Source organism: Thermobia domestica, chromosome 6, assembly GCF_964235325.1.
Source record: "Thermobia domestica chromosome 6, izTheDome1.hap1.1, whole genome shotgun sequence".
NCBI classification, from domain to species: domain Eukaryota; kingdom Metazoa; phylum Arthropoda; class Insecta; order Zygentoma; family Lepismatidae; genus Thermobia; species Thermobia domestica.
Genome location: NC_137459.1, coordinates 97003652 through 97026740, shown reverse-complemented (window position 1 = coordinate 97026740; position 23089 = coordinate 97003652). Strand labels below are relative to the sequence as shown.

The window sequence follows — 23089 nt, the reverse complement described above, 5'->3', positions numbered from 1 at the left end:
AGTATAATCAGCACAACCGGGACTATACTGATCAAGTAATACGTTAATTCACTTTTCATCTGTTCAACAGGTATATGCTCGGTCTAGCAGCAGTTCCAGCTTGCTTGCAGTTCTTCGGTTTTTTAGCAATGCCTGAAAGTCCACGATGGTTGGTTTCACGAAAGAGGTAGTGTATCTTCTTTCTGAATAATATTTATCAGGTTATTTATGGCAATAGTATCATAACAGAGCCCCTAGAATTGCCCAGCAGATAACTCTGATTAGTGGTATTATATATAACAAGTTGCATTCACAGAAATAACTCCCTGAGTAATGTCTTGTATATGCATGCAGGGTACTAAAAAAATGTCGGATTTAAAGCATACTATCATGTAGAAGACCACAATGCAATGCGACAAATGAATTAGCAATTTAGCTCCAAACTATCTTGGGTATAGAAAAGCGGTTTAATAAATAGACACAAATATTATTTATTCTGTTTAATGAAGCATGTTAGGTGATCTGTGGTATCGTACCAACACATTTTATTAAGGAACTGCGAGTTTCAGTAATGTAATTGAAAGTACGAATAAGACAAAATTATTCCCGCATAAATATGAAAAATATATACATATAGTGGTTTCGTAGTATGTAATGACAGCACACAAAAAATCATTCTGCTATTACAACATTTCAAGGAATCGTCTTATTTCTTACGCTTAAATGGAACAATATTATACATTTTGCACTCACAATTGCTTAATTGCAACAGTAAAATTGTTCATCGGATACTGCATGAGCATCGCTTCATTAAAGATAACTTATACAATAATAATATAATGATTATATATTCAATTTATTGAACTGTTTCTTAGGACCCATAGTTGTGGTTCTAATTTTCTTTTGTCTTGAACTCATTTACACCTCTAAAAGAAAGTTGTTTTCTACCCTATTTATGAAGGATTCTGTGCTTAGTTTGAGGTTCCTATACGAAGATTTTTAACTGCCCAGCGTTGTATACCTAAAGAGAGACACATTCTAGTTGAAAGAAACAAAATTACCCGATATCAGGCGTAGGTTTTATCATAAGTAAGAGGCTGATGCTACAGATACAAGAAATTAAAGGAATTTCAGACAGATGTCTACAATTAGTAATTATTATAACCGGTGCTGAGAAAATTATCCAAATATATGCTCCGAGATCATCACACCTGGACGAAGAAGTCGAGGAGTTATACGAGGAAATGTGTAAGAGTCTGAATAACACTAAATTACTTATATGTACGTAGTAATGAGAGCCTTGAATGCGAAAGTAGAAACTAAGCTGCAACGATTTAGCTCCAGCTAAACTAATAACATAAGAGGGAGACAATTCGGAGCTTGGTTTAAGAAGCCTTACGAAAGATAAATTAATGGAATCTTCAGAAGTCAGGAGGCTGATTATTATGAATACGTTTATATAATATATATAAAGAAACCACAAGAAATTGACATGGAAAAATAAATAGTATTAAAAACTATTAGAATAATAAATAATTCAAAATTCATCAGTTCTGAACCAACTCAAAAACTTTAGTTGCTGCAAAATGGTAAGATACAAACAAACTAATCCACAAAAATTACAAAGGAAAAAACTTATAAAAGGTAAATTAACAAAAATATTAAACTGATGTGACAAACAGATTTATGATATTAAATATATAGACCATAGGGAGTACATGAATCTACACGAATTGTAAAAATAAAGGTTTGACTGAGATAATGAGCAGAGAGAGAGAGAGAGAGAGACTGAGACCAACGGACCGAGACCCTCCGAGACCAGGAAATATCAAGAATAAAGAAAAGGTCAGAACTTAAAATTTGAAAAGATATAGATCTGTTGATGAAGGAAAGAAGTAAATAAGGGGAAGAATAGCTCAAAGAGGATTGAACACATAGAACTTGATAAAGTGATGAGAAAGAAGACAGAGAAAATAAGGAAACAAAGTGAAAAATTGCTGGGGAAAAAATCAAAGAAAACAGAAACTTAAAAAGAATTAGCAACAACTTTTGACTCGAAGAAAATAAATCATAGCAGTTAGGAAGCCTTATAAAACTATAACCGGAAGTAAGGATAAAATTATGATATATATAATTGAAAATTTCTACAAAAAGCTTTACTGTTTATCGAGAGAAAGGAATCAATACAGAAAACAAACATATTTAGAAGTTACAGAAGTAATGGAAGAAATTAATAAAAGATATAGTTACAGAAATGAAGTATTCAACGTCTGTAAAATGTGATGGAATGATAGAAGATATGATTAAATATGAGAGGCGAGGACAAATTACAAAAAGAAATTGCAAAATTACTTCTTTTAAGATCCAGGGAGGAGAAGCAATGGTTAAGTTAGAATAATATGCTGTTCTGCAAGAAAGGTGATAGAACATTTTGAAAAATAGCAACCTATTAACTTACTATTAGTTCTGTATAACATGTTCATCAAACTTATTTTGAACCAAACAAGATTTAGATCTTAATCAGAGAAAAGAATAGACTAGTTTTCACATTCAACCACAAGCAAGTTTTAAATAAAATTATGAAAGAAAATAATATATACAAACTTCCTTTTGTGATTAGGGATCATAAGCTTTGAAAAAGCCTTCTTTTTGGTTTAATTGCCAGCGATATTTAAATCACTTAAAAGTAAAGTTGAGGAATGTATGAAATACATATTATGAATTAGGACAAAATATATACTCGTATGCTACATCAATTATTTAGTTGCACCAAGAAAATACAAAAATAATAAGACAGAGAGAATCAATTCATCCAGTGCACACTCTGTATACTCTGTATTACTGGAAGAAGTTCTCAGAAATTTAAACTAATAAGGACCTGGAGGATAATTAATGGTGAATATCTCTCATGACAATATTTCTCCTTGCTCCAAGTCCGGAAGAAGAATAAACTGAAATAAAAGAATTCTGAGAAATTGGCCAAATATTAATTTAAATTAAACTAAATTAATATGTAACTAACATACATAGTATGGAAAGACCTAGAGATACATGGGAAGAAGATTGATGCAGTGGACAAATATGTGTGTAGAGCATCTAAACAATCAAAATATTTGAGTTTTACGTCCCACGATTATGCCGGTTAGGCTAAAGGAGACGGTGATAATGAGAAATGAATGAAATGGTGGAATGAATAAAGTGGGAGGAAACGGGAAAACCCCGAGGAAACCCACGCACACGGTGTTTGTCCACTACAAAGTTCACTTGGTGGGAGCAGGTTTTGAACCCGGGACCCCATGCACCAGAGGTGTACACTCTACCGCTGAGCCACCGCAGCCCCCGAAACAATCAAGTGATAAGATGAATGAGGAAATAATTACTAGGTAGGAAATGTAAAGTGGCATGGAGTTCATTGAGAAGATTAAATTACAGCTTTAAAAGCAAGTTACTTTAAGAGTGAAGTAAGTGCATCATACCAATACTTCTGAGTGGATATGAAGCTTGAATAAGCAAACAACTCAAAGACTAAGATACGCAAGGAGTAGTAAAAAGATGCTTGTTAGGAATAGTTACAAGATATAGGAACATAAAGTAATTGATTTACTTTTTAAACAAAAATAAAATACGTAATCAAGGTTGTGAAGAAGCAGAAGTAGAAATGGGTAGGTCACATAGCTAGAAGAATGTCCTGTAATAGATTCTCCAGATAAGAAGCGATCTGTAAGATGATCAAATGGAAGAGGAATAGATTATATCAGGCGTTTTGCAGGTGATGTATGGATGGAAAAATCAGTTGACAGGAATCAGTGAAAGAAAATAAATACCTTAATCCAACACTGGATTGGTAGCGGTTGAATATGATTATATAATACACAGACTTAACATCCACTATCATTTGTCGGACATTCTAAGTTATCCCGAAAAGAGATAGTATTATTTGTTATATAATATAATCCTAACTCTGGTTAGAATACAATGTCTTAATAAAAATAATTTATTTTATTTAATTACAGCATATAAGCATGTTTTATAAAAGGTTTAGTTGCATAATTTTCAAGAGACCGGTCTGTTATCTGTTATCTCAGCTAAGATTGTTGCGATCAACAACCTTAAACATAAAACAATTTTGCAACTCAAATAAAGACTTGGACAGTAGTGATATACGGTAGCAAGTAATCAAAAATTTTGGTTCTAATAGTGATCACAAACAAATTTTCAGCGATTGTAACCAGCGTTGATAATGGTTGCTTTGACAGTGATATAATTAGCAAGTTCTCAAAATGATCCAAACATCTAGCGGATCGTCTCAACAACGATGTGGCAGCAATATTCCTAACACTTTTCTACAACTTTTGGGCAATTAACTATAGTAATGATAGGTTTTTATTGTTATTTTCGTAATTTTACTTTATGATTGAGTAACTATAAATAAGATATTTAATATCAAGGAATTGAACTATTTTCTTAAAAATTCAACTCGTGTGTAACTACGAGTGCTGTAATTTTGTACTTAAGATTATTACCAAAATTTGACGAGTAAGTAGTAATTTTGTTTTAGGTATGATGATGCATTAAAAGTTCTGAAAGCCATTCGAGGAAAAGACTTTCCGATTACGGAAGAATTGGAGAGTATTAAACAATCTCATTTGGAACAAGAGAGAGAAATACAGGTTTGTTCGTTTGTTTTTTTCTTCGTTTATAGTTTTCTATGTTAGCGTACTAGTGATAATATTCCATAATGTGGGTTAATATCACGCACACTTATAAAATGAATTAAGCTAGCCATAATCATAAGTTCGATATTGCATAGAATATTGCACAAGTTCGATATTTTCAAATCCAAGCCTTATGGACATCACGTCACGTTGACTTATTTTCAGTGAAACTTTAGCCTTGACTTAGACAAAGTAAACAGATTGTCACTTATTTAAAGCTCCGTAATATTCAGTGCAAATTCCGTTCTACTGTTTAATTATTCATAAATTCTCTTATATTCATGAACAAGTTGTTTTGACATATTTCTTCTGCCTCATTAACTTTCTCGTTAGAGTCCTTCTTTGACTGTCACTTAATGCATAATAATAATAATAATAATAATAATAATAATAATAATAATAATAATAATAATAATAATAATAATAATAATAATAATAATTGGCAAATTAAGTAAAAAGAAAGGTACAGTAGAACCTCTGCTCATCGGAATTCCATAATAGGGCATTTTATCTTCCATTCTGGGAAAATTTCTACTTTACACATATTAAATTAAACAAAAGCTCTTTCTTCGTTGGATATACGTTAAAGTAGCATGGCAAATTACCATATCACCATCCGATCAGTTGGCTGTGGTTTATCATTTATTAAGCTTATCCTAAAGCGGAACAATTTCTGGTTGTAAATTTTATATTGTAAGTGGCTCTAACAATTCTCTTAAATAGAACGAATCTACAATTTTTGGCAACGAGGAAACCATATAGCTACATTCTGATGTTTCTAAAACTTCTTTCAGGGCGACAGTGACAATACTTTATTTTTATTTTGGGGAGGGAAAATAACTATTTTCATAAATGTCTAACCCTTACTGAGCAAAATGATGTCTTCGGAATATTTATAATAAAAGTAGAAAGTTGTTTATACAAATAAAAATGTGAACACAAAATGAAGTATTATAAACACAGTTTAAGATAATTTGACTTTTATAACTCAAATCAGATGCTAGATGAAACAAAAAAAAATGATCCTTCCAAAATATTGATTTCAATATCACCAGTCTCTTCTCTAAAACAAGTGGAATCTGGTAGGAAAAGCAACAAAGGTTTGGCAAAAAGCTTACTGAACAGGACAAGGAAGGTTGAGTGTACCAAGTCGACTGTAAGAAACAAAAGTCAAGATACAAGAAAAAGAATTCTTATATATTTGCTACATTCTGGACGATGACAGCAAAGATATAGTTATACCAGGTTATGATGAGTGAGTAATATCAATTGAGTAATATCATTCAGTCTCTGTAATACAAATCGTGAGACCGTTGTTTCTTGTTTTCTTCTTTCATATTCGAAGATTTATTAAGATAGGGTTAAAAAAACATTGGTCATCTTGCCTGAATTTAAATGTTACTGTTTGTAGAACGTTATAAACAATTTTAAGTGATTTCTTGTAATTATTGGTCAAAGAGTAACCTGATAGTATAATATTTCGGCACACAATGTAAAATTATGTTGTCCTTTACAAATAAAAACCATTTTAGTTGCTGCTTACTAACAATGCCAATCACTATAGGAATATGTGTCATTTACTGTATTTTCAGTGCCAATCATTTATAGTTTTATACTTGTGTTCACTATAAGCTCTACAAACATTTTCTGCTTCTGAAATACGTAAAAAATACACGTTCTCCGTAATTAATATGAATTAATGTGTATTTAGAGAAAAATCAAGAGAATATATTTAAAAAGATAAAAGATATAGACATCTATATTTTAAAAAATCCTTAAAGTGCCAATCACTGTATGGTTTACCCTACTATAGGATGGACCAGTCAGCCATTTTTTCAAGCTTAAATTTCATATAGAAATCAGTGGCGGCTGGTACTATATGTTGCATGGTTGTGCAACCGGATATTTTTTTAAATACTAAAAATATTTTTAAGTGTTAAAGTAGTGTATCAGTAAAAAATAAACCTTTGCTCTTGAGCGCAAAACAGTATTGATGCATTTCTGAAAAAAGTCAATTAAAAAACGAAAAGAAAGAGAGAGATTTACCTTTCCAGTGGCAGCGAACGTTGCCACTGGAAGCAGTAACATTGAGCATATGGCAGCGAGCTCCTATCTCTTAACATGGGGAAGTGGATTTATTCTTGCATCGCTCCTATCTTCCCCTATTGGTCTCATGCGGTTGCCTTTCTTACCGCAACTGGTCAGCTTCTGTAATAGTTACGAATTCCTCCGCTTAGCAGCGCTTGACTCAGTTGATAGGGTGAGGAAGATACAGACGCGTGGAAGAAAGAAGTTATTCACAAAACATAAACTCGCAAAGAACAAATATAAGTCTGGTGGTAGCAGGGACGGATCCAGGCTGAAAGTTTGGCGGGCGGTTGTTCGAAGTCAATAGATTTTATTTAACATTTATAATACAAACGTGAAAATTCTTGGGATAAGATTTATTTTTTAAAAAAATCCTATTCTGGGGGGGAAGGGGGGTCAATCGAGTCTCCAAGAAGAAAATGTCTTACTACGGGTCTAATTCCTAGCTCTGTGTCCTTCGTGCACATGATTCCGTGTTCGATTTCCGGCGGAGAGCATAAATTAATATAAAATCATTCACTTCCAATACTCATCTGTCTTCTTTAGCCTAATTTGCTGGAATGTTAAACTATTTTTTTTTAATTTTCAAAGGAAAACATCTTAGATTTCATGCTTCTTTACAGACAAAAAAAAATACGTGGTTCCTGAAAATGGACTTTTTGTTCCGTATATTTATACAAAGAAATGCTAACAAAATGCGTATTGTCGGAGGAGAGAGGTGTTTCTGGACCCCAAAGAAAATAAAGCGGAAAATATTTGCGGTAGCGATGCTTTCTATTCAGAGAAACTTGGCGAGCAGCATTTCAGATTTCAATAAAGTCATAGAAAAATTTGAAGCCCGAAAGATCGAAGAAAGACCTTCCATTCTAAAATAATGCATAGTTTATATAATTAAATAATTTTGTTTAACTGCGTGCATGCAATTTTCTTGCTTTTTTTCTTCTTTTCGGATTAACGCCATCATTCATGGCTTACAGCACATACTATATATTCGATTTATCTCGTGTCCAATAACATGAGTGTAGAGGTTTTGTATATAAAAAGTGTATAAACGTACATTGATAGTGGTTGTTTGAAAAAAAGGAAATAGCTTATATATTAAATTAATATTCGAGAAATAATTTAATCAATAATATACAATTAGGGCTTAAAAGACTTTCCTCTTCATATTTCCTGAATATTTCTTGGATAGGACTCAAGAATGCTGGGGGAGGGAAACACTTGCACGTACCTACATACCTTTGATATTGCAACATTGCAACCGGTGCTTGTACAGACTACGAGCCGCTACTGATAGAAATACTTCTTTTTTTTATGCTATAAACCTTTACTTGGGGTTACAGAGAATCTTTGAATGTTGTGCACCTCTACCGGACTTACCCTGCTATGTTGCTCTTTTACAATTGAATAGTGTTCTGTTTTTTTCACGAAATAATCTTAAGAAGTCCTTCAACAAAGTTTTCAAGAATTCAAATCCTTGAATACAGCAGTGAAAGATTTCCTTTTGAAAATTCCTGGCATATTAAATCTCTACGGAATATGTGAAATTTTTATTTCGTGTTTCTTTAAAACGTTCGACAAGTGCTTTAAATTATACAATCATGAGATGTACATTGGTGAATTTATACGTTTACTAAGAATTAGTTACTGTTCCTGACAACACTGTTTTCAGCTCGTACTTTCTCTGCTGCTGTTTGCTTTCCCGCCTCATTTTTTTCCACTTAGAAGTAGAATAAGAAAGGGATCGGGAAAATATGGGTAGCAAACTTGAGGAGGTCAAGGGGCCAGGGCCACCCCAAGTTTGCTTGGGCCTCCCATATTAAAATTCTTATTCATTTCTAACTAACTCACTCACTCACTCTATGGCCTATGGAACCCGGAGGTTCAATGCCGCGTTCACAAAAGCTCTCCACTGACTTCTATTCTTAGCTAACTACTACTAAGCATCCAGTCTCTACTTTGTATTCCAATCTCTGCGAGATCCATCTTAATATTGTCCTCCCATCTGCGCCTAGGTCTTCCTAATGGTCGTTTTCCTATTGGTCTTCCAGTCAAGGCTTTGAAAGCGTTTCTACTTTCTTTCATTCTAGCTACATGACCCGCCCACCTAAGCCTCCTAGACTTGATGACCCTAACAATGTTGGGTAGACCATATAAATTATGCAGTTCCTCGTTATGAAGTTTCCGCCATTCCCCTTGGGTCCGAATATTCGTCTCAGGATCTTGTTCTCAAATACTTTCAGTCTATGTTCTTCCCTCAGAGTAAGTGACCATGTTTCGCAGCCATACAGAACAACAGGCATGATTATCGTTTTGTATATTTTAAGCTTCAAATTCCTCGACAGAAGTCGCGAAGACAAGAGATTTTGAACAGAATAGTAACACGAATTGCCTGCTTTTAGTCGACATTTAATTTCTCCGTGAATATGATTTTCCTCTGTTAATATTGATCCTAGATATTTGAAACTATCCACTTTATCAAAAGTATTATTTAATATTTTAACGCATCCATAATTTGCTGTATTCCGGTCCCGACGCACTTCCATGTATTTGATTTTCTCTGCATTTACTTCTAAACCCATGTCCCTGCAAGCGTTTAATAAGATCTCTGCATTTCTTTCTATTGTTCTCCTATCATCCCCTATTTCTTACTGATTTCTGGTAGATGAAAATTAACAACAGGACACACATGTCGAATGGACCAATCCAAAGATATACAGTTAATCTGCACTACCAAGAACACAAACCTCACAGAACCGTACACAAATTACGAATATACAAGCGATCCAAATGTAATAAACAGAGACAAAGAAATATAAAAATTGAGACTGTTAAATTAGCAGATAATACAACCGATATAATAGTTAATAGCTGAATATTTTTTTCAGTAAATTGAAAATATATTTTTTTCTTCACGAGACCACTACGCAAACTAACTATCAATGGCGCCTAATGTTGGTGTTGCAGCATTGCGCAACGACCAAAGTATTTCAAGAAAAAAAAAATATTATTAGCAGTAGTAGTAAAGAACAGAAAAAAATACTATCTAATGCTCCCATATACTTTAAATAACATATTTTTTACTTCTGTAACTGTAAAATTCATTAATCCGTTTTAAAAAGTGAAAAACAATGCGTCAATGTCTCTAATTTATGTTGCGTAGCAGCGAGCATACAACGACCAGATTTCTTTAGCGCGCCAATTGGAGCGAATGTTAAGTCTCCTTTCCCCTATCTCAGAAGTTAAAGGCTGTGGTCGTTGCAGCGCATCTGCAACAACGCGGCACGGTTTCCAGTGAACGAGAAGCTTTCTCTGCATGGAGTTTATTTTTATGCATTCATATTTTTAAATTACGGGACTATACTGAAGCAAATCAATATAATGACAATTAAAACAAAAGTGATTGCAGAATTACAAAATAAGATAGAAAATATGTAATAGAGTGGAAAGCAAATGAAAGTAAACACGCATTTACTAGTTAATTCTTAGCTTATATAGATTACGAAGGCTTCTTGTACAGCAATTTGTGAACCAGATATTTATAAGTCAATATATAGAATCCCTCCCCTTTGCGGATAGTATTTAGCATATACATTTTTTTTTATATATAAAACAAATGTATTTTGTACTCTTGATAACTATCCACATAAAACATTGATGGGATACGCCACATTGAATTTGGGACTAGTTACCAATGCTCAGAGGTGCAGCCACGAGGGAGGGGTCCACCGGGTCTGGACCTCCCAACAATTTTCAAAGTTGACTAACATTTGTAGACTTTCTTAATGAACTATACTTGTTTAACAGAGAAATGATTCATGTAGACTAAATATTTTATTTTATGCCTCATCATGTACTCTTTCTTTTCTTATAAAAATAATCGTTCTGTCAGTTTTTTTTTTTTTTTTTTTTAATATAGGTGACAGTGATTAACTACTTATCTCCTTTTCGGGTGCAGAATAAGACAGGTTCGATATTACATAGGTGTATTGGACTCCCTCAAATACTTTGGACCCCTCCAAGCAAACATTTCTGGGTGTAGAACTGACAATGCTGTTTAGCTTCTGTTACATGCTGATCCTACATCTGGTGGGTTTCAAAATATGCTTTCCAGAACGTATCACTAATAAACATTGTTTCGCCTCGTGTGGAAGTATATTGTGTTCATCATGCATTCCTTATAACCAAGACTGATGATTTGGAATGTAGTTTTTCCTTTACACACGTGTGTGGGTTGGTGTATAAGTGACATTCGCGATTCATATACCTCTTTTGTATCAGCTGTCTTTTCTGAATCTGCTGTTTTGTGTTTTATTTATTAGATTTACTTCAGTTGTGTGTGTTCTAATTTTGTAAATAACCTACAAATTCTGAATGAATTCTATACCATGATTTCTGTAAATAACTTACTGAAAAAAGCAATTTGCCCAGCTCTCCACTGAGGGGAAAACTTGTAATTAAGGCTTAAACAAAACAAGCAAAGGGCAGTTCAGAAGAGTGTTTAAAAAAGGTTTAAATTCACAGGACATCTTACGGCAACAATGTTGTTTCCCTTAGATATATTTCTACAATTTGTTTTAAATTTTGCTAGATAAACTGCGAATAAAGTGTGTTCAATTTACATGTTTTTATAATATTAATTTCTGCCACGAACTGTCTTCAGTTTACGCTGCAGAGAAATTTGGATCACTGTGAGGGACTGGGTTTTCTAGGATGAATTGATCGCAATAATCTAGAAAAAAATATTTAGTAAATTTACAAAGCTTCTGAAATTAATATTAACTGTACCTATGACGTTATCAAAAGGCGACAGGCTGAAATATCCACGCTGGAAGCATTTGAAATGTGGTGTTGGCGCAGAATGCTGCGCATATCATGGACCGAAAGGAAAAGGAATGAAGACGAACTAAAGGAACCTAATGAAAGACGACATATCATGAAGATAATAGGAAAAATAAGAAACAGCATGCTTGGCCATCTTTTTCTACACTCCGATTGGATCACTGTGCTGATAGAAGGAAAGCCAGAAGGAAAACCAGGAAGAGGAAGGCCAAGGATAGAATATCTAGATGCAGTTTTGAAGAAGAGGCCTTATCAAGGTATAAAACAGCTCTCCCAAGCGAGAGAAAAGTTTTAAAATTCCATGTTGCCCAGCAACCCATGGTTGAGGTGAACAAGAAGAAGGTTCAGTTCAAACGTCGCGAATTCTGTCGAAAAATTTGAAGCTTAAAATAGTAAAACGATAATCATGCCTGTTGTTTTGTATGGTTGCCAAACATGGTCGCTTACTCTGAGGGAAGAACGTAGACAAGAACAAGATCCTGAGGCAAATATTCGGACCCGAGAGGAACAGGAATGGGGAATGGCGGAAACTTCATAACGAGGAACTACATAATTTATACGGTTTACCGAACATTATTAGGGTCATCAAATCTAGGAGGCTCAGGTGGGCAGGTCATGTAGCCAGAATGGAAGAAAGTAGGAACGCTTTCAAAGTCTTAACTGAAAGCCCAAACGGAAAACGACCATTAGGAAGACCTAAGCGCAGATGGGAGGACAATATTAAGATGGATCTCGCAGAAATAGGAATACAAGGTAGAAATTGGATCCACTTGGCTAAGGATAGAAGTCGGTGGGGAGCTTTTGTGAACGCAGCTTTGTACCTCCGGGTTCCATAAGCCATAGAGTTAGTTAGTTTTTAGTTGCTTAGCTTAATATATATAATAATATAATAATAATACATATTTAAGGGCTAGTGATGTGCTTTCTAGATAAATGAGTTGTTTTCTTTTAGCTTCAAGCTATAAGAATGCATGCACTCTATCTATGAAAATGCTACATGGCGATGAGGGATAATAATTTGACTTCACTTGTCCCTTATATTGCGCCAAACTAATAATAAGTAATTTTGGCATTAAAAATGAAATTTCCATAAAATGGCACTGGATCACTTTCAACGAATCCATGCTAAATGACTAGATTTCGTGATTAATACTGCGCACCCCACAACGACTGCGCGGTATGCCTGCTCCTATCGTTTATTGAATGTAATTTGATTCATGAGAGATATTTTAGATTTTGCAGAGAATATAAATATATGCGGTATTAATCTTTGATATGTAAAATTAAATCTGAAGCGAAATTACATAATAAAGTTTAGAAGTTTTCACGTACCTCTTAAGTTTACCCAGCGAAAAATTAGATCAAAAATCAATTTTCTTGAAATGTATTCTCATGCGACAAATAAGACGCGCGCTGGCGTTATATTTTTGACGGTTCTTATCACACCGACTCCAGCGCTCTCGTGCTTTCTAGTTCTGAAGTAAGCTTTGAGGTAGTATTCCTCACTGTGCGGTATTCCCCCACGTTCCTGTAATATGCCATTTGTATTGGTCATTCAATGTAATCAATTCTATTCTGGTCTGTTCGAAAGTGTACCGTGTTAGAATTCAGAGTATTTACTGACGCGAAATATTGAACAGAAAAAGAATGAGAAAAGTTAAATTGTTTCCTGGAACGGGTATTGATATCTTATGAATCTTTTTCTTTCTTTTACCATAGGCTCGTACATCGTCAGGAGGAAGCAAATTTTTAATCATTCAGATTCTCCAGTCTTCAAGTACCCGCCGAGCTCTTCTTTTAGGTGTATTGTTGTTATCATTCCAACAGTTAGCTGGAATAAATACTGTGATGTAAGTTATTTAAACCTTAAAATGATGTTTTTTTTCTTTTGTAGCACAAAATGATGAAGTGAGTCCATTGGACTCGTTTTTCCTGACTATTTTGAATTTTAGGCATACTGTATTTTTACGTAATAAACTTTCCACATGCATCAGGAATTCTTGTTTGTTCTTCGGTTATAGTGAACAAAGGGATCATATATTGACGTGGCATCTATAATGCTTATAATAAACTGCTGAAATTTATTTATTTTCCGAGATGTGTCCAATGAATTCACCTTATCATTTTAAGGGTTAATACAATAATGATAATTTTTTCTGTGTGTTGTTTCTTGTAACTTCTATGTGAAGTAATTTCTTATATATATATATAGATAGATAGATAGATAAAGATTTTTTGACGGAATGTTAATTATCATGCTACTTTGACAATGCTTACTTCATTTATTTTTATTCATTTATCTACTAGCAGAAAACAAATAAATATTGTTCTGCGCACGAAAAGAATGTTTTTTTTTTTTTTTTTTTTTTAATAAAGATATTTGAAAAATATGTATGCAAGCATATTTTGGTTGCAAGATACTTGTTGATGTCAGCTTTAGTCTCACTTACATTACGTAAACCTTCACACAATTGTTCCTAAATAGCTGCTACCCAATGTCCTGCTCGAGCCAAATTCACTTTGTTTTGTCTGGAAACTGTGGACTGGCTAAATTCATGAAAATCTTTAGGATACATTGTTGGTCAATCCCTATCACTTCGAAATCATTTTTAAGATCAACCATAAAAATCTGAAAAATAAAATGAAATCTTTCAGTTTTACGTCCCACAGTTATGCCGGTTAGGCTAAAGGAGACGGTAATTATGAGAAATGAATGAAAATGGTGGAATAAGGAAAGTGGAAGAAAACAGGAGAACCCCGAGAAAAACCATGAGCACGGTGTTTATTCACCACAAATTCCACACGGCGCGAGCTGGGATCGAACCAGGGATCCCAAGCACCGGAGGTGAACGCTCTACCACATAAAAATCTGTTTTGTCAAAGTTGAGAAAAAGTTAGGCCGATTTCTTTATACCTAAAATCTGAAAGTTCTCCTCAGTTTGTTGAAATTGTTATTCAAAATTCTCTAATGTCTTTAGTGTATAAATACTAAAGACATAGTTCTCTGATTAAAGACATATTTCTCTGACTAAAGACATAATTCTGTAATGTATTTAGCGTATAAACACTAAAGACATGCGCGTAAATAGTGTATAAACACTTCATATAGCTTCAGTTTACGGGTCCTATGCGTTATTAGTCATATCGCGGATAATGAAGTGATTCAAACAATTCTCCAATGACGGAGGAACGGACAAATGGCTGACGAAATAAAGAAGTTCCGTAGCCAGATGTCAAAAATGTGTTGCAATTCTAGGGGACTACTTCGAGAAATAGTACAGGTATTTTCAATTTACATCTGATAAAATCTAGACATTAATCTTTCAAAACATTGTATGTCCTTTATATAAACGTATTTCAAATTACGATGTACATCATTTAGCGGTCGTTTTAATGTCAGTTTTACAAGACCTACACAGTCAAAGATAGTGAACTAAGTTATACTGACTGTTCGATTGCGTCACAATAAATATTAATCTGAAAACCACTTGGTGAAAAGTACTTTTAATTTGGAAGAAATTGAACAGGAACTCATTGAAGAATTCTTAATCTTTAATTAGGTCTATATAATTTAGGACAATGGAAACGTATAAGAGCATAAAAAGTAGTATAGCACCACGAAGGAAATGCGATTATGAAATATAAGTTAGAGAGGGGGAAAGACAATTAGAAAACAGACGCAATAAAGGAGGCAAAAATGGCATGTAATAGAACGGTCAATAGTTTATTAGTTGAGATGTGTAAACAGACCAAGTTAGATTTTATAAAAAAAAAAAAATGTGAGAACATATAAAACAGGGAAAATGATGGATTGTTTGTAAAACACAAGATATTTTTAATAAGTAATTACCCTTTTAAAAGCTGTGAACTCCCAACCATCCTATATACTCGTATTTTAATATCTTTTGGGAATGATATGTTATGTGCTAAGAAGATGCACGTGTCCATCATAATGACAGTTCTTCTGAGAATTTATTCTTTATTGAGAGAAAGTAGATTGATCAAACTGTCGATCACTTCTTTCGAATTTTAAGTGTTCTTGTAACTTGCACAATCTGGTAAGATTTTTAGCCGTCAAAACATTGTACTTGATTGAAGGTTATGTATTTTTCTCATTAATTTCTCCTTATAATATACCACAGGAAATCTCCAGTTTTCTTTGAAGTTACGATTTCGCCACCCCTGCACCACGTTCTATTGTACATAAATGGAATGTATGATTTAAAATAATTAACATTCCGTTTTACCAAACTTTGGTCAGTCATTTTCTTCTCGGGTTATGACTGTTTCTGCATTTTTTCCGATAAACTATCAGCTGATCATAGCGCCAAATGGAACACTTTTACACTTAAGTTCGTCTTTATTTTTTGTCTTACCTTGGTGTCAAGAATCTCCTCCCAAACTTTACATATAGAGGTTTTATGGTTGTTCTTTGTTTCCTGTAGTAACAAGCAGAACTTTGATTAAAATTGATATGTCACATTTTTTAAAATAACTCTTTTTCATTTCAATTTATGGACAAACTAAACATTCAAGGTTGCAATTCACCAATGTGCAAATCAAACATGAATTTGTTAAGATCACGCGGGTCGTTTTTGAGGAAATAAGCTAAGATAACTCACTGCCAAGAAAAAACTACCCCTTGTAGATTTTTCTCAAAGGAAAGATTTATGCCACATTATAAGATTCTTAATGAAATGTTGACTCCTGAAGTACAAAGAAAATGGTTAGAACTGTTTTTGAGGAAATTGCAACTTTATATTTTCACCCTTCAGTAAAATAGCGATATTTTGGGGGGGGAGCAAGAACAAATTTCGAAAGCTTCCCTCATGGAGTGGTTTGAAAATGAAACTAAAATTTCATTCTGACACGCTGAATAGTATGACCTCAAAACATATGTACAAACCAAACATTCTTCCAAAAAAAAAAAATTACCCGAGGGCAAATCGTGATAGAGCTCCACTGCGACATGATTTTATTCTGAAACGCCCCTGAAAGGAACAATACTCGTACATTGGGAAGAAACAATAACAGATATGAATCAATCACTTTTTCAATATGTGCAAGGAGGGTGCAAACGTGGAGATTTCAAATTCGATCTTTTTACAGTTACAAGACTTTCTTCTGTCCTACAATCACTCGAAAGTTAAATAAGAGGTACGGGCCACCGCGCTAAACTCCCTCGCTCTAATTCCTTAAACTAATCACGTTGTGCTGCAGTAATTTTCTTGTGAAATACGAACAAAATTAAAGGCGTTTTCACAAAGCTTCACCAAAAGAAAACTCGTCCTCTAAAGTAAATTACCTCTTGTAGATTTTTTCATAAGAAATAATTTATGCCATATGTTGCAGTTTTCATAAAATATTTGTATATAAAATAAAATCACATGAGTGGTATTTTACAAAATTATCAACAACAACAACAATAATAAAAAACACTACCTCTCTCGTGGAAATGATTTATGCAACATTATGAGAATAATAATGAAATATTTACTTATGGAATATGACCAAAATCGCCTGAGTCGTTTTTGAAGGAGTAGTCTGGGAATAAACTCATGCCCAAGAGTGAGCATTACTCTTAGGAGTAGGAAGAAAATTGGAAAAACCTTGCTGGAAGATCACCTAAGAACTTAAAAAAAAGGGTTGATATATATTGAACGGTATGGCCTCTAAGTGAATGTACTGTACATCAGGGTGAACGGACGGGCAGATCACTCTTTTGGTATGTGGGGCCCATGAAACGTGTAAATCCGTTGAAATCTCGAATTTGATATTTTTCATGATCATCATACTTCCCTCTGCCCTCTCTTCGCTCGAAAATAAAAACACCACACTTGTTCCAGTTCTAGGCTTAATAAATTAACTTCGTTATTGAAATATGAATTATGAATGATGTTAATATTCTTGTTAACCTACTTTTACGTTATTTCAGGTACTATAGCGCAAGTATAATCCAGATGGCAGGGGTTAGTGATGTTTCATTAGCTATCTGGTTAGCTGCTGCAACTGCGTCTGTGAATTTTCTCTGCACCTTTATTGGTCTATATTTAGTCGAGCGAGTGGGCAGAAGATCTCTTACCTTGTGGTCACTTGGAGGTTAGTTATCATTTCACACGGTTGGATTTTTCAACAACCATGTTGTTTTCATTACAATAGACATTCTTCAAATGTTAATTATCCATATTTGTTTTCCAAATAAATGACTTGAAAAACCATAGCTTTAGGTATGATATTCTGCATAGTTGCTAGCGGAAGAATATGCCCATAGTACCGCAAGACAGGGTTACTCTGCATAAAATATGAAAAGAGTTTCACACTCCTCTGTCGGTAAAACCGTGAACTCTAAAAAGAAAGTTTCAACTGCCACCGTAAGATAGAACATCTAACTGTATTTTGGCTATAATGTTGGCGGTTAACATCAGTTCTAATTACCCGGAGGGTTTGTTGTAGAGGTATGGAAAGCAGCCATTGTAAAGACCGACAAAATTTGAAAGATATCACCTACAAGAAATTTCGTCAAAGTAAAGTCAGTTTCGTAGAATACTACTGTGTATAATGGGACTTCGATGCAATACTTGAAATTGAAATATGAGACGTTTTAAAGCCATAAAAAAGTAAAACTGGGAGAAGGCGGTTTCAGCCTCTAATCGGAGTTACTTTGCACCGGTCTAAAATACCCCTTAGATAGGAAATTATTACTACTGGAACCTCCTGCATTCTAAATTTAGGTATATTTCCTATTTAGGTAGATGCCGGAATGAATTTCTTGTTGGAAAATAAATTACAAACAGTGGCGGATCCAGAAAAATAGTTTGAGATGGGCTTCACTATTTTAGAAATCACTAGAATTTTGGGGTGGCTTGAAGCTTATACTCATAGGAATGACTAACATTAGATTAAAAAAAAGAAGAAGAAGAAAAATAAAAAAAAGAAAGAATACAACTTGGGTGGGCTTCACTCTGAAAGTCCCAAACCCCGTAAATCTTCCACTAATTACGGTTGGGATGATATTCTTAGACATAACGAGTAACCAAGGCAAATCAGTTCACGGGGATTTTTTTTCTGTTCCTGAGTTGGCACTTTGTGGGACATATGCTAAACTATCAGAATGTGGTTCCTGTGCCGGTACCAGAAAATACATAATTTTCTTTACAAATATTGGTAATTCATACTAAGTATCCCCGATACCGGTACCATCATTCTAATATCAATATTTGTAGACTGCATACAGTTTTGTATAGAAAGTGAAATGTATAAATACTGAAGGGGAAACATTGTACAGAAACATTATGTTTGTATGTTGAACATACTTTTTTGTGTGTTGTGCAAAGTATCCTCACCTATGGAGTTACTTTGCACCAAAGTTTATATTTCAATAACTATGGTCATACTGAATGTTTACTAATGCACTTGCACTATTTTTTTCCTTATATATCTAGCTATTATATGTTTAAAGTACAGTGTTCTAAATCATTACGTTTGTAAGTTACATGCGGCTTTCTTTAAAATTCCTTTAATCTGGTGCAAATAACCTCTTCTTACGGTACTTGTTAATAACTGTGAAAGGAATAGTCCAGTCACTACAGTCTTCTTCAACATCATTCTATCACCGAAAACTACACTCCTGAAGTTATTAACAAGAGAACGCACGAGTATATTGTCGATATATTTTTCTCCTAGTAACTACATAGATCATCTGCAAAGGCTTTAAGGATAGAATGATTCTTAGGAATGTGTGAGTTTTCGAATTAAGGAGAATGTTTTGAATATTCAACATGAATGTTCCAAAAAAGCAAGTATTATTGTAACTGACGTTTTGTCGAAAGTAAATCCGTTTCCTTTTTATATTCAAGATTTTTGAAGGTTTCAACACGAGAAAAAGTTACTGACAAACACATTTTCAATATTTTTGATAAATATTTGCGTCAAATAATTCCTTGACAGAAAAAGACCTGATAAAGTATTCCGTAGGTAGGTTAGAATCTACGGTGTTCTTGTTCTTCGTAGTCTGAATGCTCAGCGTTAAGTAGTAATTCCTGTAGTTGTAGTAGGTTATTCCCTTTTATAATGTTGGTGTTGGACATATTTAAGTCTCTTGATTTTATTATTAACTGCGGTATCCCTATATTGGTACAGTGGCATAGCCATTCGCTTGCTCTTTTTGACATCATTAAGAAGCACAGAAATCCCCCTATATGACACCTTGCGATGTCGTAACGAATCATGAATAATGTCATAAACACTACAACATGAAATGTCAAGCTTCCTTTCAATGTCCTTCAAATTAACAAGAAAAACCCACTTTTACCATTTGTCAGTATGCTTAATGTTGTCCGGTTTCAGCGAGCAACAAGGTCGACCCGATTGCTCATTATCCTGGACATTTTCCCATTCATTTTCAAACTATTTGCACCACCACTGAACATTTCGCACTGCTAACTCCGAGTTCATTTCCTTGTAAATATATGTGGCTGTGTGTGCTCTTTGCATCATAGAAAAAGTATAACATTTCGCTGCTTGTATGGCGTGGACATTGTGAGCACTCCATCTGTGGAAACTGGTAACTGTAGTGCGGTGGAAGGAGTTGGAAGTTACACTGGGGCCGTTCGAAGAAAAGCATGCCACATCGCTCGTATATCTCGATTTTATATTAAAATACATTACACGCTCGAAAAAAAAAAAAAAATAGGCTCAACACTTTTTGGCTTTTCCTTCGTCAATTTGTAGGAATGGAAAATCCCTATCAGACGAAAATGTTACGTATCAGGTGATATCGACATGTGCAATGAGAGTAGCCGATAACGTGAATATACCGTATTATGAAAACTGTGATGCGCTCTTGCTGAGTTGCCGGATGATTATATGTGGAAACGCCAAAATATAGTGCGAGAACCATAATTTCAGGCCGAGGCTGTAACTCAAAAAACACAGCTAATCTTCAAATTTCAATGTAATTTTCGAATTGAGTGGCCCCAAATTAGTCAAGTTTAGCTAGTGTTATCTCTGCTACATTTGCGTTGAGCCAGTGTAATCAATAAATAGCAACATGTGCCCTCTTCAAAGTATTTTCTAGGAAGCATCAGTATTTAAAATAATTCAATCCAAGAGATGAATATTCAAACTTTGTTCAAAGAGAAATTGAATAAATAAGCAAAGAATGTTCCGTGCAGTTTCTTGATATTTTGTTTCTTTCACTTTTGAGTGTTTCATTATTGCGGGCATGTTTCGGAAGATTAAAATCAAACGTTATTAATTTAATGCTCTGATTATTTAATTGTCTTTGGATAAAGTTTGAATTTTGAGTTTGATTGAATTAATTGCTCCTGGTATAGACATAGAATAACTTATAGCGTGTGGTATTTTCTTTCTCAGTAACTACTAGCCGGATCTAAACCAGATTTTGTGGCTAAGTAGCTCATCGTCTAGGAACAGGTTCAGCTCGACTTGTATCTGGCACTTTATTTCTCGGCAACTACTGGCCGAATCTAAACCAGATTTGATGGCCAAGTAGCTCATCGTTTAGGGAATAAAGATCGTTAAATTTGGTGACAGAACTCGTTTACGAACAGGCTCAGCTTGACTTGTATGTGACACTTTATTTCTTGGTAACTACTGGCAGATCTAAATCAAATTTGGTGAGCAAATAGACCATCGTCTACAAAAAAAAAAAAAAAAAAAAAAAAAAAAACCGCTATTATTTGGTAGTCGAGCTCGACAGAGAAAGGCTCGGCTTGGCAATATCGGTTGTATTCCATAGCTTTGCACGCCATGATGTTCTGGTTACGCTTCACAAACTGTGTTCCGCGTGAATTTGGAATATTTTCGCTTCCTACAAAATAAGTTGGGAAGATATAGGGCACGTTTTGGAATCTATCGGTGAAAGTTCAGCCTTTACAGTTACCTTAACTCTTTCGACTATCCCACTAGGACGTCTGTTCTTGTTTCACTCTCCGGCATCTGTATAGGTATTTCGAGCGAAGTTTATTATTGCGTATTTTGATAGATAATTTTCATTGTTATTTTGTATGCAAGTAAAGAAAATTTAGATAAAAATATTGGAATATTGCAAGCAATATCTGTAATAATTTCATGATAAAAACAATACGTGCTGTGTTTGTTGTTGAAGTTAACGAAGGCCTTTTCAGCACCGAGGGTATGTGAAAGGTGTCCTGTTTTTTAAGATGGAATCCGAACCATCGTAAGTGTTCTATATTCTACAACCAGCAATCAAACCCGTGCACGAAAGACACGTGCGCTAACCGCTAGACCATCTATGAGGGTCAGAGAAAATTACTTGGTAAATTTTTCGTATGTACACCTTACCTATCTACTACATCCTTATTCTTCGCAATGGAGCCTTAGTGTCCAGCGTTGAGTAATAAAATTTCTTCAAATGGCTCCCACGGCGAACCGGTTTTCAGAAGCCTACGTTGTAACACTTTTCCACGCCAAGTTTTCCGTGACACAGATTCAAAACCAGTGAAAGAAAAATTTATGTGCATTAGGGTCAACGACAATCAAGAACAATTGGCCGATAGAAACCACACGACGTTCCAGCACTTCGTTCACTCTATAAAGGGAGTGGAGAACGACCGTATACTGTGGTGACTCCACCTGTAGCTCGGAAGTTGCGCCGAACGGCTTTGTAGGAAACCCCTCCTACACAACATGTGATGATAAGACGATTACACAGTCAACTGTGACCGCAATCTATGTGACAAATTAAAGCTCTGAATGGTGTTTAAAAGTCGTGGACATGTCCTTACTGCGTCCATCGGAAGGAGAGAAAGACTTACTGCAGGCGCCTCTAGGAACGCCATCTATCCTGGGAAAAGTAGAAGTTTGTTGACATGCTGAATGAATCGTGAATTTATCTATCAGATTGTAGCAAATTTGAGCCATAACATACACTCCACGAAACGTAAAAACCTGTTCTGAATTCATTTGTTCCAAGTAATTCTTCAGTGCAAAGCAAGTTTCTCGAAGGGATTTCTGGTTGTCGCGGGATACTGCTATGAAGACAAGTTAACGAATCGGCAGGTGCCTAAAAACTTCAAACTGATCTCCACATTTTATCAGCAATATTTACAGAAGATCTGCCCCGTTTGTATGGAAATGCAACAAATCAAGTTCGTATGCATATGGATAAGCTCTCATCACATACATCCCGTCCACACAGAGATTTCTGTAAACAGCTGGCGACAGACACCGGCATCCATGCCATTCCCTTCCAGGACATAACCAGTGAAATCACCTGATGCCAGTTGTATAGATTTTTGCGCGTTTGGCCTATTGAAAAGAGTACTTGCATCTCGTCGTCTTCGCTTTAGGTGGCCTCTGGAAAGCTTGCCAGGAGGAATGACTCAAGATTCTCCTTCCTGTACTTCAATGATGCCTCCTACAATGGAAGTTATAATGGCAGGGCTATACCAATACACATAGTGCTCACATCAAGAGCAACC

The 23089-nt window shown here is 34.7% G+C and overlaps 1 protein-coding gene across 3 annotated transcripts in view; it reads left to right on the top strand.

The window, feature by feature from the left end:
- LOC145688109 (proton myo-inositol cotransporter-like) overlaps positions 1-23089 on the top strand; it is a 221342-nt gene that overhangs the window by 154154 nt on the left and 44099 nt on the right. For 2 of the 3 annotated variants that reach the window (XM_081761859.1, XM_081761858.1), the window contains exons 5-8: positions 71-166; positions 4538-4649; positions 13344-13474; positions 17560-17723. In XM_081761859.1, the coding sequence (XP_081617985.1) occupies positions 71-166; positions 4538-4649; positions 13344-13474; positions 17560-17723 (503 nt within the window). The remainder of the gene's footprint in view (positions 1-70; positions 167-4537; positions 4650-13343; positions 13475-17559; positions 17724-23089) is intronic. The other variant, XM_081761860.1, reaches the window with a different exon arrangement.